Below are 19161 nucleotides of genomic sequence, written 5' to 3'. Positions count from 1 at the left end.
CAAAGAAATTGCTGTTCTCTAAATTGAACTTTTCAAGATGAAAGCTATTTTTACAAAATGCAGCTAGTGTGTCAGATATAAAGTTGTTTGATAGATGATGTGTTGCTCATGGAGTTGGTACTTTGTGTTTGTCAAAGATGTGATTTCTGATTATTCCTAGTGTATAAGGTGTCTTATTCTGCTCTTCACACACCTGGATATCTCAGTTCTGCTTCTTATCTTTGTGTTCACATGAATTGCTGCTCTGCCTTGCTCTTAAGAAGGTGTCTGTCTTGACACGGGTACCTCCTGCTGTGCAGCAAAATTGGCAGCTCTCACACTTCTGACCTGGCAATTGTAAATGTTCTTCTTGCACAGCATTGTTCACTTATGCATCTTATGTTACTGAAGTACTGTGTGGTGAAGAACAACTCTGGGTCTAGGTTGCTTCTGCAGTCTTAGTGCAATATCCCTTATGCTGCATATTCCAGTTTTCAGCCAGCTCTGGATGTCAATGGAAAATCCAGTGAATGATGCCACAAACTGCATGTGCAATGCAAATGGCAAGTTTTTAACTTTTTGCAGTAAAACAAATTCATCACAGAACCATCACAGCTTTTGGTGACCCTCTGCTCTCCAGAGAGCACAAATAGAATTCTGTACACAAAACCCATAGTTTTTAGTGTTTTCTCTCCTTCTTTTCTTTAGAGAAATAGTGGTTCTATAGTAGTCTGTATGACCCATTAGAGTGGGAAGTAAATTACTTGAAGGAAGTAATAAAAATATCTTTAATTTAGTTGCTAATGAGTTGCTACATATTTTGTATATATGTTTGCATATTAAATATATACATATGTGAAGGAAAATTCTAAAGAACAGTTTGAGAATTTTTGTAGTTCATGATGTACTCATGTTGCTTCTCAAGTAGTTGTGAAATCAAGTTCCTGACCTACGTTTGATTGGCATTTGAGTATTAATCCTTGCACTGCATGGAAGACAAGCTCTTTCTACCCCCTTTGGATCAGAGGATGTAGCAGTCCACTTGAAAAATGGGCACTACCATCTGAATAGAATTTAAAGATGTTTTGGGCACAATTGAGAAGAAGAGTGATGGTAAATACCAATGTTGTAGTTAATTTGTTGTCAGAGAAAAATAGCTTGGACCTTCAGTTGTTACTGATCCACTGCTGAATTCCTTGGGCATATTTTGGGGATATGTAACATATAAAGATGCACATTTAGGCATTTTTTTCTCTGTGCATGTGTAAGTTGTAGCTATATGAATTGCTAATATAGAGGGTGAAAGATGCTGAGCAGCATTTCAAAGAAAGCAGTTGCAGGCATCAAGATTGTTCCTTTTTATCTTTTGTGCAGTGGCTGTAATGTTGGTCTCTTGCTTATTGTAAGCAACTTTTCCTCCTCCCTCTACCTCTGCCACAATATTGCAGTGTGCAGAGCTTTGACTGGGCTCATAAAAAGGGAATTTCCAGTGCTGTATAATACTGGCTTATAGTAAAACCTAACCTCTGGGCTAGGTTAAGAAAAAATAAATTGTCCTTCTTTGAAATACAGACATTTGTTGATGAGATGACAAATTCTGACACGAGCTCCAGAGCTCAGGATTCATGAATCTGTGCACAGGGCCACACTTAATTTATATTTTACAAAGCTGCTGTTTCAGCCAGCCTCCCCATGCTGTGGCCTTCCTTGCAGTAGTGTTATATTTCCCATCTCTTGGCATTATACAACTGATAGTGAAGCTCTTGCCAGTGATAGTAGTGACAGGGACTTTCATAACAATGCTATTCTGAGCTGGTTTTGAAGGCATAGCAGTTAAAATGTCTGGTTCTGCTGCTAACTGCCCAGAAAGCAATATGACAGTGAGATATTTATAGAAAAATACTGGTGCAGGCACAGCCTTACAGTTAATGCAAAGGGCACCTTTTAAAAAGTGGCCTTGTGCTTTCATTTCACTTCAACAGGGAAGTAATACTCTTTGGAGTTGTGGGATGCATTGTTTAACTAGACCTCTAATCATGTTATGGATGATGTGTCTCCAGGAGAATCAGGGGACAAGACCTTTAAGTGTTTTTATCACAGCTTAAGATCTCAGAAAATGTGAACTTAAATAAAAGTATTTTCTGGAGGTTGTTATTGCTCTGTATCCTTTTGAGGATACCTTCCTCAGTCTATTTTTTTTTTTAAGAGAGAAAGTCTCTTACAGTTATGAAGTGTTTGACCATAAGAGAGGAACAAGTTGGCAGTACTTGTTTCCCACTGTTCAGCTGAGCCTCCTTTATTAAACCATTGTTCAGCAATCTGTTTGTTCTGGTGTGAGACCCAGTGTCTTCACTGCTAAGGTAATAAACCTGGAGTCTCTAAGAAATGCATGATGTGCATAAGGCTTGTGGGTAGTTTTGATACCAAAGTGCCAGTGACTGGTTAAATTCTTAACTTTTTCCATACTAACCACATTTCACAGGCCCAATGTATGGCAGCCAAGGCTTGCTCTTCACAATATGTGGGTACAAGGGAGAAGTTACCCTGTTTTTCCCTGATTAGGAAAATGATGGAAATGGACTTTCCATTTGGGAAAAATACATACAAAAAGTTTGGCTAGATGCCTTTCCAGGGACTCAGAGATTTCTGCTGTATCAGAGCCACATGAAGTTTGTGGAGGACTAAGTCAGATGCTGGAATGTGGTGTTTATGCACGTGTGTATTTGGTATGAGAAAGCCTGTGTTGTAATGAGCCTGCCAGCTTTAAATCACTGCTTGTGCCAATGTTTACACTGGCACTGGGCAGTCATCTTAATGTTTGCATTTGCAATTTTTAAGTAGAGGAGGAACTGCCTCTGTTTATTCATGTGGTATTCAAAAGTCCACTGTAGGTGCTTGGGTCACTGCCCCGTTGGGGTGTGTGACATAGGAGCCAACAGTGGAAGGCACTGTGTCTTATGGAAGTGATTTTGTGTTTTCACAAAAACACTGACAAGGAGCTGACAGGAGGATGGGAAAATTAAATTAGATCTTCAGGGTACTGCTGGGCTTGGATTATGACTGTCACACAAGGATGAGATGAGTGTGTTGGTGGCTGCTTCTGCTTACAGCCCTTCTCATAGTCAAAAGGAAGAGGAAGACTCCCTTTACCTTGGCAGCCTAAAGAAATAGATAAGCTTTTGCAAAAATTGTGTCTTGCCTGCATTTGTGTTTCTGAATATGGCCTATTTTTGCTTTTCTTTTGAACATTTCAGAAGTTTTGTTTGCTACACAGCTGCAGGAGAGTCTGGTGTGGGTAAATCTTTGCCATTTAGGACAAAGCAAAGAAGCTATGAACCAAGTGACAGCATTGTACAGGTGATGGCATGGGCTAGTTAGGCACTGTGCACTGTTCATGGAGCCTCTCATCTCTTCTGTACCTGAGGAGACCAAAATCTTGGTTCTTTTAATGTGAAAATTCCAGCTCCTGATAGAGGTTCTTTCCTCCTGGCTTAATTTGTATGATCTTTCTGATGACAAAAGTCTTTCATTGAGCTCAGTTAAACAAGTAATCTCAAGTAAAATGAGATAGTGTTGCTTTCCAACCTTTGCTAAACATGGGTTTCCTGTTACTCATCTGTATATTAGTATTGGTGGAAATTTGCAGAGTGACACATAAACATTCCTGAGACCTGAATGATTAATGTTTGCCATTTGAATTGTTAGCAAATGTTTACATTCTGGTTTTACTCCCTGGGAAAAAAACCCCCACTTTAATGCATTTATTCTCCTGATTTTTAATCTTTCTTCACCTCCTCCTGCCTCTGAGTGAGAAATACCATGCTGACACTCCAGAACTCCCTTGAGTCATCCCTGTTGCTGTCAGTAGAGACAAGTTAGCATTTCTAACAAAAAGAAAGTGAGCAGGAGATTTTCCTTATCTGCCTCAGTAAGGCTGAAATTATTGGTGAAACAGAGGAATTCTGTTCTTCCTTCAATGGGAAGAACCACACAACTTAAGGGTATCCAGAAAGCTTTCTTTTCAACAGATGCTTTTGTATTTGTAAATATTATTTAGCAAAAGGTGATGATGGATATGAGGAACTACAAAAACTGGGGAATTAAATTATTTTCAGCAGAAACAATTTTCCTGGTAAGAGGCAATAACACTCTGCCAACAGAAGCCCCAGCTTGTTTCTGTGCCCTGCTTGTGGCAGAATACTGTTCCTGCCTGAAGCAGCACCAGCTTCTGCTCAGGTGATGGCAGCCTGGAACAGAGGGCTCAGCACAGTGTTTTAGAGAACATCATTCTCTAGATGATGTTTCCCTGATGAAATGCAAACAAACAACAGATTAGTTATTCTGGTTTCATTTTTTGGTGCCTTTTCATGTTGTTTCCATAGAACTGATGGTTATTGAACATGGTTGAAATAAAGCAATGTTTTTGTGTTATCATCACAGCTCTAGAGGTGGGTTGGGGATTAGGTGATATCTTTATCTTTTCCCCAATGAGCAAATTGTGTTGGACCACAGGGGACATGGCAGTGGATAAATACATCATCCCCTTCATACTTTGGGGTTTTTTGTTGATATACTGGAGGCTTCTTGGTTGGTGGGTGTAGTTTTTGTGTAAGTGTGTGTATTTATAATTCTCTGGATTTTTTTTTAATAAGATCATAAGGTTACATACATTTCTACTCTACTAAAATAATTAATTTAGTGTTTTTATAAGTGACTTTTTGTATATAAGCACACTTTTTTGGGAAGATTTCTTTGGACTCAAAATTTAGTTGGTATCAAAGTTTTGTGGAGTTCAGTATGTTTTATTTTGTGGGGGTTTTGTGTTTTTCATATTCTGTGTGTTTGGATGGTTGTTTTTTAAGGGGCTTTGTATGGTGGTCTGTTTTTTTATTTATTTTTGTTTGTTTTTGTTGTTGTTGTTGTTGTAAATGTAATACAACTGTTGTGGTGCCCTATCACATATACAGTACATGGTCTGGAGTCATGTGTAAGGTGTGTTCTCCAGCTTCTGTTGCATTCAGTATGGAGTGTACATACATCAGAGTCAAATCTCGACTGTATTTGTTTCCCAGGGATGATGCTGGAGTGTTAAAAAGGCACGTGCTTTGCCTTGGAGGGGGCAACTGGGCTTCTGGAGGTTTGGTTGAGCAGTTAACACTGCCTCTTTCATTTTTGCCATGCTGGAGCAGGATTTTTATATGCATTTTAACAGTTATTTAAGAGTCCCCATATGCTTAGAAAGGAATCTGAATATATGTGCCTTTTTTAAAGCTGCATCATAACTAGGTTATTCCATCAATACAGTGGAATGACTGGGAGCTGCAGATGGAACAATATGTAAAAATACAGCTTGTAAAAGATTTCCTTTATTAACTGTCATCATCCACAGAATATATGTTCAAATAAACGTTGTGTAATAACTAAATTTGAGATTAATAGGCCCCTTAAGAAACAGGGAAGTCATTCAGGATAGTCAGTGAAAAATAGCCTGTAAGACTGTAACATGCACATATTGTCCTGCTTACATGCTCTCTCTGGTGTCATTCCCATTTATCAATGTCGGCAGGCTCTGTTCTCATTAAAACACTCTTGCACAAAAGCAACTTAATTTTCTTAAGAGAAGAGGACACCTGATTCAATTTAGTGCTTGAAACCAGGAACTTGAATATATATATTTTTTTTTTCCTGTCTGAACTCAGATGAATAGTTATGAACAGCAACACAGAATAAACCTTATTAGGTATATTTATATTCTGTTTGCAGTAACAGTGCTGTGGCAAATAGCTTTCTACAGAGATGTAACATCTTGTTATTGGAAACAGCAGTTTAAGACATGAGCTGTGGTAACACTCATATGAGATTTTATTTTTAAATAGGAGATTGAAAGAGTTGTTTAAAGGGGCTCTGCCTACTCATTCAAGTTACTTGTGATGTCCTGCCTTCTTTGACCTTTTTGAACTACACTGATCTCTTTGGGTAGATGAAATTTCCTTTTCTGTCCTGTTTGGTCAAATAATTTCCATCACTTTCTTCAGTCTCTCTTTTTTACCCCTTTCTCCTTCTGTCAAATAGGAGACACGATTCTATTAAATTTTGCAACAATAGTATGAATGTTGTAAAATGTTACATTACCACATTGTGTTCTGTCCTCTACTACATAATCCTGCACTAGAACTGTGAGTCCTTGTCTCTCCCTGGTTCTTTCCTGCTCTTCTGGGTTTTTCTTTCTTCTTCAGTGTGCCTTGTGTGTTAAATAGGATAATTAGTCTTATTGCTGGTGCTTGAGCTGTATATCCTACTAATGTGTGCTACATCCCCCTAGTGCTCAGGTTTTATCCGCAGGGAATGGCAGACACAGAACAGCTCTCTATGGTGCCCAGGCTGCTTCCTTCCAGGATGTTCTGAGGCTGTTTGGTTTCATCACTCTGCATCTGTGGCCTTGACCCTTTCTCAGAGCAGGGGTGACATGGGGCCAGACAGGCCCTGGTGTCCATAGTGTGGGGTGCCTGGGGGTGAGTGTAGCCTTAAATACATCTAGGAAGGTTGTCTTCCTAAAGGCTGCCAAATGACACTCGACAATCGAGTGCTTCACTATTGCAGCAGTATACACATATTGGTGAGAAAATCTTAGCTTTTTCTGAGGTCCACATATAAAGCTTTGAGGCACTGCTGTTTTCTTGTGCTCTGCAGTAAAGTTCCAGTTTAGTTGTGGGTAACAATTTCTTTGTAATCCTTCTGATACTGATAAAATGTTGCTGTTTGACCCAGGTGTTCCAAAATGTGGCCAGGATGTCTTTTCCTGTTAAATGTAGTCTGGCTACGTTATTATCAAAACCATATCTTGTCTAATAAATTCTGAGATAGTTCAGCTTGGTACCAAAAGCAAGGCAATGGAACAAAGTTCAGAATGTGTTCTGTATTTAATGCTTGAGTTCTAAACATACTTTTTTGATTTGCTGTCTAGTTACATGTACTTGACTGCTGCAAGTATTTGCTGCTGCATTTGGATCCACACCTGGGGGAAATACTCAGCCCATTGGTAGTGGCTTTGTCTTTTTCTTCCATCTTTTACCAGCCTTTGTTTCCAGGACTGTCTTGGATCTTGTTGCTGTCACTCTAGAAATCTTAGCAGTGTTTTCCATACATGTGGAAGATAATGTGAAAGATGTAGGGCTGAAGCTTTGTGCTAAGCTCTGGTATGAGAAGAGGGAAGTTTCTGCCAATTGCTGCCAGATAGGTGTCCTTCAGAGGTTTCCTGGTAATTTCTCACTTGGAATTCTCCCTGGAAATGTAGACCCAAGAGCATTCACTCAAGCCCCATGCCATACAGAGCTGACTGAAATTGCACCTGCCTAATAAGAAGTGCATTTGTTGTTTAATGGAGCTAATATGTACAATTGTTAACTCAAGTGATGCTGTCCACGCTCTTCTGTACTTGCCCTGTTAAGAGTCCTGGCTGTGACTTTCAGTTATGTCTCTTGAGTTGATAGAAACATAGAAAATTTTTCTAGTTGTTGATGCTGATTTTGAATGTGGTCTGACCTAACATTTCAACACATGGCTATGCACTTACCTTTTTTAAGAACTTCACTGTGGATTTTATAGAGAGCTCTCCCCTCATACTAACAGACAATGCAGTGGCTGGTTTGCAAACACATGCAAATCTGAACTTGGAGTATTATAAAGACATCCAAATGTTTTCATGTTTTATTGTTTCATTTAAGCAGACTGCAGACAGTTTGATATCTGTTGAAGCACAAAAAGAGCAAACACTAAAAAAAAGTGATGCAATAATAGTGACTAATAAATGTTTCAAATAGAAAATGAAGAGCCTGGCTGTATCATGTGTCAGCACTAATGTTTATTTGTATCATCCCTCTAAGGATTTCAGAGTGCTTTTTAAGGAATGAATTAATTTTGACAATGCCCTGTGAGGTATGTATCCCTTTGATAGAAGGGAGTTGGAAGCACAAGTGTTTAAATTCTACAGGGTTATGCTACTAGGTGTGTTTAATTACAAATTGGAGTGGTTGATTCAGTTTACTACCAGTTTGTTTAAACTGAATCAGAATCACAAATATAAGCCCTAGGTTTGCAAGTATGAGAAGAAATTGTTTCTAAGTTTATTTTGCAGGGGAAATACAAAGAAAACTGCAGATCGAGTAATTGACATATGTAAATCCTTCCTCACTGAGGCAAATAATCTGGATGATTGTATCTTAATTTGCAGTCTTCCTGATTTATTTTTTTTTCTTGTTTTGCCTGTAATGAATGTTTAATCATCTGCTATGGATAATTTCTAACACTTCAGAGAAAGGGAGTTAAAAATTGTAAACTAGTGTACTCCAGAACTGGTTGTGCATTATGACTTTTGCACATTGCTGGCTAAGCAACTGAAGCATAGAATTTGTCCAAGATTGTTGGCTAAGTCCCTGATACATGCTTGAGATTATTATAAAATCTAGATATCTTCCAGATGAATCAGGAAAGAATAAAAGTAGTTTAATAATGGGAAATTACCACCATCTAGTACCTCTTCTTAACACCTTTCCAGATACAGAATTTCTCCTGGAAGTGCAATTGCAGCCTGTTTTAAATCATGTAATCACTCTACATGATCCCCAAATCAGGATTGGTAGATGTTCTGGGTTTGTGTGGATGGGTGTAATGTGTCTTTGCCTTGCTGCATAAAAGCATCAGTTTCACAGTTTCAAATACAAGTAGAAAATCTTGATTCAATTCACACTTGTTGAAGAATTGTTTATACTACTCATGCTTCCTTTCAGCTATGATCTCTGGCAAGAGAAGCTGTTTGGACTTGTGCTTTTTTTTTTTTTTTTTTTGTGTGTGTGTGCTCAAAAAAGAAATGCTGATGAGAAAAAGGTGTTAAAATATGTTACTGTAGTTTACAACTGTCAACTATAATGTTTTATTTAACTGTATCTATTCAGATGCTCCCTCCACAACATGGAGTGCCATATGCCATTGTCCCTGTTAGTAAGCAAGTCAGCAAAGGTTTCCCAGTCTGCATTTGTTTTTGTATTTGGGCCACTGAGGAGCTGTGGTCCAGTGCCATCTTTTATTGATAGGGCCAGCAGAGGAAGAATCTAATGAAATTATCAAAGCTTTGAATTAATTATGAACTTGAATAAGAAAGCTAAGCTCTCTAGAGCCAAGGATCTCATTACCCATTCATTTTCATTGCATCCTCTTATGGAGCAGAAGGCAGGTTCAGCTACTGCTCCTACCCTGATTTTGGACTTTATTCAAACTTGCTCAACTCACTCATAGCCTCCTGTTATTAATGTGTGGCTGGAAGTGTCCAGGGTGATTAATTTGACTCTAAATTAGCACGTAAATGGTAGATTTCCCTCCTCTCTTTCCTCTTGCCTTTGCTGTGTGGCTTTTCATCATCAGATTGGCTGCCATAAAAGAGTTTCTGTTCTTTCTTGGTAATTGGGGAAAGCTATGCAAGACTCAAGTTTTAACTTCCTGGAATTTAATGAGTTCATGTTAAGAAATAATTCTGCTACCTTATATTTCCTGGATATTTAGGTAAGCGCAAACACTTCTTAAGTCTTTCTCAAAATTGTTTATTTTCTTATTTTAAAAGACTATGGAGTGAAAAGTAATGACATTTTGGGCTCAGAAATATGGGGTCATTGTGGGGGTTTTTTTGGTTGTTTGTTATTCCTGTATTAAATTTGTTTGTCAAGCTACACGAAATTCTGTCAATACTTTATTATGATGAACTATTAAAGTAGTTTATTTACAAGTTTAGAATTTCATTAAAATTAAAAAGTGTATGAAAATGCAGTATTTTAGTTAAATCAGATAATGTTTATTTTAATTGATAGGTCAGTATATAAAAATGTTCCTGGCAAATTAGAGCATGAGTAGTGAGACCAAGCTTCTGTGCAATATTCTTAGTTCTTGTGGATATTCCTCTTCAGTCTATCAGCCAGGATTTTTTTTCTCCTCCTGCTTTTGTCCTTTGCAGCACATTATTTATGAATGCATAAAGCAGAATCCATCAGTCTTCATAAGTTACATGCGACTGGCAATTTTTTAAGCAGTGGCTAACTGCCTAATGGTCTCTGTGTATGTGTGTATTTGGAGAATCTAATAGCTTGGTGGGTGGGGGAAGAACATTTTGTTCTTGCACTGTGGCTATTTTACCATTGGTGATATTTATCCTTTTTTCTTTTCTAGGCAGCTGCTATATTTAATTCCGCTTTTGGAAGTTTTTTGGTAAGTAACACAATATTTATAGTAAGTGCTTTAATAGTCTAATTTTTAACAGTGTCCTTGGTGTGTTTGTATTTATTCACATTATTGTTGGTGGAATTTTGACATTCAGAGGGCAAAAATTTGAATCATCTTTCAGTTTGTCACCATACCCTTAAATAGAGATATTGCAATTTCTTTTCTTTTTGTTAAACTCTTGAAAAAGGTAGTGAATAAATTGTCTCTGCTCATGGTAAATTAATAATGTGTAAACACATCTTAATTTTCTTCTAAATGGGTTAACAGAATCTATTATTATGCAGATGTTTCAGACATGGGCATCAATATATTGATTTTTCTAATAAGGCCCATCAAATACTCATTATTTTCTATCAAGAGGCCATGGATTTTGAAAAGAAAACATGACCCAGCTGATCAGAGAGTAGATGCTAATTTACTCAGTGACTTGTCATTTGTTTAGCATATTTTACTGTCAGTGGAGCCACTCAATGTCTCTGAGGAACACACTAAAATAGCTAGATATAGGAAAGCAATCAATCCAGCTGGAAATATAACTGTTTCTTTGAAAAGCAAAAGCAGTATTTGTGGTCTGATGGTCTACAAACATTTGGAAAGGACACTGTAAAGAGGACTAAATATATTTATGAAGAAAAGATGATTTCTTTTAGTGATGTGTTGTTTAGAGAGATACTAATGAATATTAAATAAAAATTATTTTATGTGTTTGTAAACTACTGTGATTGTTTATTTAGGCAGCTAATAATTGAATTTGTTTTACTAAAATTTCTGCATGTTTAGAAGCATGTGTTTGTGTTGCCAATCTTGTTCCCCCATTTTATATGTGATGTATAAAATGAATGAATGATAAAATAATTCAAATTAGGAAATTGAAATCAAAGCTGTGAGTACAAAATAACTCACTTTTTATTCATGGCTCATTTTTTGTTGTTTGGTTTTTGGTTTGTTTTTTTTAAATTCAAAACTGGCTTTTAGAAACTTAAGTATATGGAACTCCAGCAATAGAACTTCAAAATGCCATATGCTGCATTTTTGAGGGACTAAGCTGAAGTTAGGAAGGTGGATGTACATTTTTTGGGGTATAGTTGACCTCTCACATATTTAAAATATCAGTTCCCAAGTACTTATCCTTTTTGTTGCCTGTAACATTCTCCTTCCGTGGACCTGCCTCAAACTGTGGAAGTGTTGGAAAAACTCCCACGTCTGTGTGAGTGTGTGTGATATTTTCTCTTGTTGCTTGGCACGAGCTCCTGGTTTCTCTGCTGTCTCCAGCTTTCAGTTCAAGAGGTTTTTGTGAATACCCAAAGGTTCAGCTCCCATTTGCAGATATCTTTTGGCTTCAAGTAAGAATTTAGTCTCTGACTACAATGCTGGCACCTAGTGAATTAAGAGAGACATATTCTCAATTTCTAGTAGCTGTGAACAGCTCTTTGAAGAAATCTGAGCTCAAGAAGTTGGGTTAGATTTTGTCTTTATGTAATATTCCTAGTTTTGGTCTTAGTTCATGATCATTGGAAAGTTCTGCTTACATGTAATTACCTCATTTCATTTTTTGTTCCCTTCAGGTATTTTTGCAAATGTTGGAGCAGCATTGCAGTAAGCATTATTCTTAGAAAGTTCCCAGAAAAGATCTTTCAAAAATATTAAATATCAGCTAGAACAAAACCATAGTACCAGCTGATTTTTTCTTATTGCAGTCTCTTTAGAATAACATGGTAAAGACATTGGTTACTATTAAACTACAAATATATCCACACTTTTAAACACTTGTTATAGTAATTCTCCTTTGAAATCATGATTACATAGGGAATACGTGTGTATGCCACAAAACAAATCACAAATGTATTTACAGAGTGCTTTGTTCTTACAAACTTTTCCAGTTATGAAGTTGATAGGATAAACCTTGTGATTTAAATGTGATAGTAGGCTAGGGACAGTGGTAAGTAGACAGAGTTGTTTTCTTGCAGTTTCACAGTGGTATGGGTCTACATGACCTTGAATTGAGCAGCTCCAGATGTGGAGCACTGGCAAGTGTGTGGTCACTTACAAAGGGAGCTTGCTGTTGAAAAGCTGGCAGAGCATTAAAATGCATATGTGTTTTTGTGTGTGTGTGTGTATTATATATATACTTCCACTTGTCCTGTAGATTATTTGGAAGGCTCTGACCTCAGCAAGGTTGAAGTTTTTCTTATGTTCCTTGTCTTGCCACATGGAGCAGGTAGGCAGGTCATGGCACTTGTGAGAAAGCCAGGGCAGTGTTTTCTCTTTCCAGACTATGCCCTGTGGGCCAGTGCCTGTGTGTGTGTGTCAAATGGGCTGATTTAAAAGGGCTGAAAGATGTGCTGTGCTGATTACTCTCCTGCCCCCACCATCATTTTTTCCCCCCTTTAAGACTAGGAAATAGTGCTTGAGAACTTAATTTAAGGTAAGTTGTGGAACAAAATATCTGCAGGAAAACACTCAGTGTAATCAATGTTAGAATGATACTGCGATCAGCTTATTCAGATGAAACAGAACATCTTGTGATACACAAAATGAAGACATGCCAAATATATGTCTTGGTGAGCAGAAATGCACTTAAATGAAGAACCTGGAGGTGTTTTCACTGGTAAAGAGATTTACACAAACTACCAGCCAACCACAAAGTAATTCCTTTTTAACTCTACCAAAGCCTATATTCCTATAAATATATAGACAAAACAGTACATAGAATGATACTGTACATATTTACATTATTTTACTGACTTAGTTTAATAACATCCCAGGTCTAATTAAAACACAGTGTTTGAAAAAACTAATTGTTACAGAAAAGTGCTTTTATATAGCAAGATTAGTAATAACTAACGATAGATGAATTCAATTTACATAAATTTCAGCCAAGAGAATATTTAGGCTCATACCACAGAGGATTGCTCTGAGTTGGGTAGTTAATATCATTATCTCCTCCCCTCATTTAAGCAGTTTGGTTTACAATAATTGTGGAACATAAGAAGTGGTTTCAGATTTTTCCCTTAATGGGGTTTTAATATAATCTGGTAGTGTTTTACTCATACAGATTGGTTGGTTATCAAGGTTGCATGCACATGCTAAGATAGAAAGCACTGTGTTAGCTGCTTCTACTTGGAGGAGATGATACTTTTGCACTAAAGAAATTGCCTGGAATATTAAGTGGAGGTCTGCTGATGTTCTTAACGTATGCATTGCCACGCTTCCTAAGCATTTCTATTCTGCTTCTAAAAGAAAAAGACATGCTTGCAAATATCCAAATCGTGGAGCAGTAGGTAGGTGACTGCAAACCATGCTGTGGTGATGGTGGTTCCATGGCATTTGTCTGAGTGGTTCAGCTCCTTTGACTTTGTCCACCCATCACTGAGGCTGCTCCTCCTGCACTGGATGTGCTTGCCTGAGAGCTGTACTCAATTTGCAGTGACAGTGTAATGCTCTGTGTGTGGGAGATGGGCTTCCAGAACACTGTGTCCTCACAAAATGCTCTGCTGGACTAGACCAGTCTTGTCTAATCTTTCTGCCTTTCATTAATCTCCTTTCTGCTTCAGACTGTGGGCTGGGAATCCCATAAGAATATCCAGCCTGTGGTGTGAGTCAGTGTAGGCTGGTTCTTCTGTGCTTTGGGGTCACAAACACTGTGAAAGGAACAGCCATCAGCTCCACCTTAAGCAAAGAACTGTAACTGGGATCTGAAGGTCTGTGGTGACAGGAAATCAAGAGGATAAGAGGGAATTCTGGAGCTCTACTCTGCTGACCACTGGACTCCTGAGAAAACAGCAAAGAATTGTCTAAGACATCCTTCAATGCTGTCTTGGATTAGCTTTTCTTTCTCTGTTGAAATATAATAGATGAAATAAGACACATTTCAGGTGTCCATCATTCCATTGATCTCCTTTGTCCAAACTTAGTATGTGTGGGTTTGTTCTTTTATCTGACCATCTCTGAGTGGACAGAGCTGGTTCATGTCATTCAAAAGGCTCAAATAATTTTTGGAGCAGCCACATGGTTCAAGAAATCAAGGCTAGTGTTTTTATTTGTATTGTGTTCCAAATGCAAGCTAAAGCTAGCAGAGAATGAAGTTAGCTTCTCACATACACACAAAGCCTAGTTGGTTAATGAAAATGTATGGAATTCTTATCTAGTCTGCTTTAGCAGGCATAATGATTTACACAGCCTGACAGCACTAGTGCTGCAAGTAAATGCATTAGTCATAGTGTCCATTTTTCTTGCAAATTTGTGACATAGATTTAATTATGGGAATGACCAGCAACTTACAAATCTAATTTTGGTAGGCTGAGCCAACTTTTTTATTTTAATAACAATGGATTTTTTAGCAATGATTTCATTACTATTTAAAGAAATCCAACCATATGGAAATAACCAATTGGCTGAATTTATTTACTTTATTTTACCTTAATGGATGTTGAATGGTATAGGTTTATTTGGGGCTTTTTTTATTATAACTTTTTTTTTTTTTTTAATCTTAGTTATTTCTAGGATAAATATCCTTATGTGTCTTAAGTATTTCTAGTGCAAACATTGTAAACATTTTTCAAAAATCAGGCACATGTTTGTATACACCTTTGTTGCCTTTTAATTGTCTTGGCAGTATGAAAAGGGGCAGAGCAGTCATCTGGGATTCCCTTTTTACTGTACTATCTGTTTATGAGGAAATCCAGGAAGTCTGTTCACAACAGGTGCTGAATTCTAGATTCAGTCTTGTTTAATTTCAAAGTGGAGCTGCTTTATGGTGAGTCACTGCACTCTTGGAAGTGGTCTCCTCTTACTCTGTGAGCAGCACAGAGGTGCTGCTGGTCTGAATTTGATTGGGGTAGTTCTCCAAGTCCTGAGCAAGTTTTCCCACTTAATCAGCCACTAAAGAAGGCACCATATCCTTGAAGGATTGGTTTTTTTTGCACAAGTGGAAGGAGGTGGCAGATTTTGGCAGCAGCAAGTATTTGGGCCAGATAGTATGAACCAGCAAGAAAAGTTTGTATTCCATGGAATTGAAATAATCTTGGGAGCTGCTTATGTTGCTTTACTGTAACTTATTTCATGGTTGGTGCTCAGATCTTGTTGTTAACATCTTCATTTCGATTTCTGCTAGCTGGAGCTGAAATCTCAACATAATCTGGGGCATCATTGGCTGTTTCCAGGTTTGCCAAGTAACTTTTCGAAGTGGGTAGGCTTTCACTCACTGTGTATCTAAACTTCCAGTGTATAGCCTGCTCAGTTGACTACCTAAATTTGAGTTAGTTTGTACTATTTTGGTACAAACAAGGTAGAATAACAAAGCTCCCTGTGACAGACACCCCTTTAGCATGGGCTTAAAAAAAGAGCTGTGACATACATGATTATTTTGCTAGGCATGTGCACTCATCCCAGTATTCCTTTACTGATCATCTCTCTCCTTCCCAAAGCCAAACTGACAGAGTGGGTGTTAGACAGAATGAATGAGATGTAGAGTTTTTTACAAAATAAATTTGCTGGTGACAAATGCTGAACTCCTTTAAAAGTAAATAAAAAGAGTAAGTATAAAGGTGCAATACCCAAAAAAAAAAAAAGGGGGGGGGTTTGCTCCCAAGGGATTGAATAAAATAGAGTAGAGGGATAACTGCAAATGTGAGTATTGTAACACCACTGTGTGGTCCCACTGATGACACAGCTGTCTGAAAAGAGTCAGTAAGGGTTTGCAGAGCCAGCCAGCACAGAGAGCCAGTTCACAAATAACAACGCTGCTGGTGGTTGTCTCTGAAATGTTACAGAGGAGGAGGATAGGTAACAGTAACCAAGAGGAAAGAAAATGTACTGTCAGGGTCTCAGAAAAGCTGTCCTCTAGAAGGCCACTGATTAGTGCTTGTATTTTTTTACAGTAGCCAAGAGGAAAATGCCTTGAAATCTACCTAATAACAAAAAATGAAACCATTAGCTGTCAAATGTGTAGAAATTATGTGGGCTGTAACTGGTCTCAAGGCTTTCTCAGTTTTCCCATTAGCTTTTGCTACTGATCATTTAATTCATCTTGCTTGGTCTTATGGGACTCAAGCAGTCAGTTCTGCCAAAAAAAGTTTGTTTAAAGATAGCAATAAGTAGGCCATTAAATACATCTCTTTGTATTATTTTTGAGGCCAAAAAATAAGTAACTGCTACCTTTCTAAATATGTTTGGAAGCAAGATATACTTCCAAGATAAATATATTTGAGTATTCTGCTTTTCCCACTTCCTCATATGGCAGCAGACAGGTAGGATTTTTTTTCTTGCACCTGGTTTTTTTGGTCAGCAGCCTCATCTAGTGCACTTGCCTGGTGTGGTACTTGGTGATGGGTTTTGAGACAGCAGGCTGAATCCTGCCCCCTTGATTACTGTTTCCATGGATTAGCAGGCTTTTAGGAAAAGAGAGAGGATATATGTTGCAGTAACATTTCTTGAGTTAGTAAAACAAACTGCAAAAGTGGATGTTGCTGGAGAAAATTCAGAGGCAGAACTCTGGGTTTTTGTTGCACTTTGTAAAGGTTGTGAGAGTTGAAGCAGCTTCTTTCTTCCAGTCCAATTGTCACTTAGGAGATTGCAAGGTAAAAGGGAGAGCAGTTTCTATAGCCAAGACTGGACACTCAAAGTACCTTAAATTTTGTGATCTGGCATCTTTGTTCTGATCACATAGCATGATGGAGCTGGAAATGAAAGTGCATCTGTGACTCTGGTGCAGTCATCTCTCTTATTAATGGAGACTGAATACTGGAAATTTATTAGGAATTAGATTCCATTTTAAGTGGAAGCTAATGAATTAGAGAATCAAGAGTGCCTGTCTTTGGTAACTATTATTTGGAGAACATCTAGAGAAGGAAATATGTGTTTAATATTATATAATCAGGTGATTGGTTGGATTAGTATGTAAATCGAATCTGTGCAGATACAGTTTTAGCATGAAATCAATTTGTCTAACATTACTAATGTCATAATTAGCAGAATTTGTCATTGTCATCTCTAGTGTGAAAATACCACATTTTTGGCAGAAGAATATACTTGTTCTGGGCTTTTTTTTTTCTGATTTTGCTTACTATGGTTGAACTTGAAAGAAAAAAAAAAACAAACAACACACAACTAAAAACCACAAATAAAAAATATTGTCCTAGGGTGGAAATTGTGTGCAGATCATATTGTTGAAAGATCCTGTGTTTAGTTTGTGATGTTTTCTTGTCTTCTGTGTTAGAATGGTTTCCTGCTTTTTCACTCCAAAATAAAGTGAAATTAACAGAAAGAAATTTCACTTGTTCTGTTATAAAGTAGCATTCTAGTTAAGTCACTGAACTTTGCATCATGGAACTGTCTTATCACCTAAAATTAGCTTTAAAAAATGTTTGCCTTGAAAAGCTGCTTTATTTGTTTCTGACAACTACTTGGAGAAATACATGGGTTTTTTTAAGAAAAAAAAAGGTGAAAAGGTACACTGCAAAACTTTGAACAGTTTATTTGTAAAGCAAGAGATTTAAAATTTTTGCAAGAATTTAGTTGTGTCTGTGGGAAGCAAATGTTTAGATTTATTGGTTCTTTATGTGTTAGGTAGGTTGGAGCATCAAGGAGAAATTGAGAAGGGAGGCACTGTGAAAGACAATTTGGTTTTTATTTTGCCCTCTTCTAGTATCTTTTAATACAAGAAGAAGCATTCCTCTGCATTCCTCTAGGGCTGTGGTTGTACACAAACATGTAGTCATTTGGCCTGATTTAAGGGTAAATGTTCCCTGCAGACAGATTTGGAAATGCACAAAATATGTAATTTTCTCCCTCACTTTTAAAAAATTCATCAAAAGGAAATGAAAATGTTTTTAGAATTTGCTGTTAATGTTCTCCCCCAAAGTTTTGGCTTCTGACTGAAATGGAGCAATGTTCTTTCCTCTGTGCTGCAACTTTTAGTCACCTGCATAAGAAGTGTGTGAGGTGAGAGAAAGGGGAGAGAAGTCATCCCCTCCTTGGGAACAGGGATATTTAAGCCCCTATTTTGGGCTTGATGGGCACTTTGAACTAGTGCTGCTGCAAGGAGCTGTGTATGTGTGCTATAAAACACGAGCTGGTGTGCTGAGCAGTCACCTACACTCATCCATCAGGGAGCATGAGGCTCTTTTTCCTTCTCTGACCACCAAATATGGGTTCACTAGCTAGCAAAAGCTGAGCTCTAGCATGCAGCACAAACAGCAATAGCAGTGCTGCATTGTTCTATACAAACCTTCTTTCACCTTTAGTTAACTCTTTGTGGAAGGAAAAATATCCTGAACACATTAATTTATTCAGCTTTGTGATTTTTGGCCCAGAATAGGTTAAATCTCTGCCTGGATTTTATTCCTGTGGTTCTTCTCTATCTGACTAAACAGTGCCTGTTCAAAACTCGGCAGTCCTCAGTCTCCAGGGGTGAAAACAAGACGGATGTCATTATTACTCTAAGTTGAGGGGTTGGAAATCATTCCCCTTGCTGTCAGGGTGACAAATACTGTCTTAGTGGAGGTGCCAGAGGTTAGGTCAAAAGCTCTTGCAGAGTCTTTAGCTCAACTAGCAAGCAAGACATGGTTATAAAACTGGAGCTTCCCTTGGAAATTGTGTTTATTATTTATTGTTGGCTTTTTAAAAGTCAGTTTTGGGAAACCATCATGACCCTTCAGTATGAGCCAGTAGTAGTTCATGACTATTTTTTTTTAATTTTTATTTTTTTAATAGCTATACTTGTTGTGGAGAGGCTTCCTTCATTATTATTTTGCCTTATCTTCTTTGTAGGTATCAAAACAATCTTTGGCTTTCATCCTTAATGGCTCATATTTGAAAAAATCAGTGATTGTGGAGGAGGGAGGGAACTGTTTTAGTCTATGACCTGTCATTATATGGCTTTTTTAACACTGTTCTGTCAGTGGCATAGAGTTTTCA

The 19161-nt window shown here is 37.7% G+C and overlaps 1 protein-coding gene across 5 annotated transcripts in view; it reads left to right on the top strand.

Moving 5' to 3' along the window:
* SLC10A7 (solute carrier family 10 member 7) overlaps positions 1–19161 on the top strand; it is a 134344-nt gene that overhangs the window by 34084 nt on the left and 81099 nt on the right. For 4 of the 5 annotated variants that reach the window (XM_079305966.1, XM_079305964.1, XM_079305965.1 and 1 more), the window contains one exon: positions 10192–10230. In XM_079305966.1, coding sequence (XP_079162092.1) covers positions 10192–10230 — 39 coding nt within the window. Of the gene's footprint in view, positions 1–10191; positions 10231–13799; positions 15734–19161 lie in introns of those variants that run through there. The other variant, XM_079305968.1, reaches the window with a different exon arrangement.

The sequence above is a fragment of the Erithacus rubecula genome (genome assembly GCF_903797595.1).
Source record: "Erithacus rubecula genome assembly, chromosome: 5".
Lineage (NCBI taxonomy): Eukaryota > Metazoa > Chordata > Aves > Passeriformes > Muscicapidae > Erithacus > Erithacus rubecula.
The sequence above is the reverse complement of the archived record's forward strand: the minus strand, read 5'-3'. Positions and strand labels throughout refer to the sequence as shown.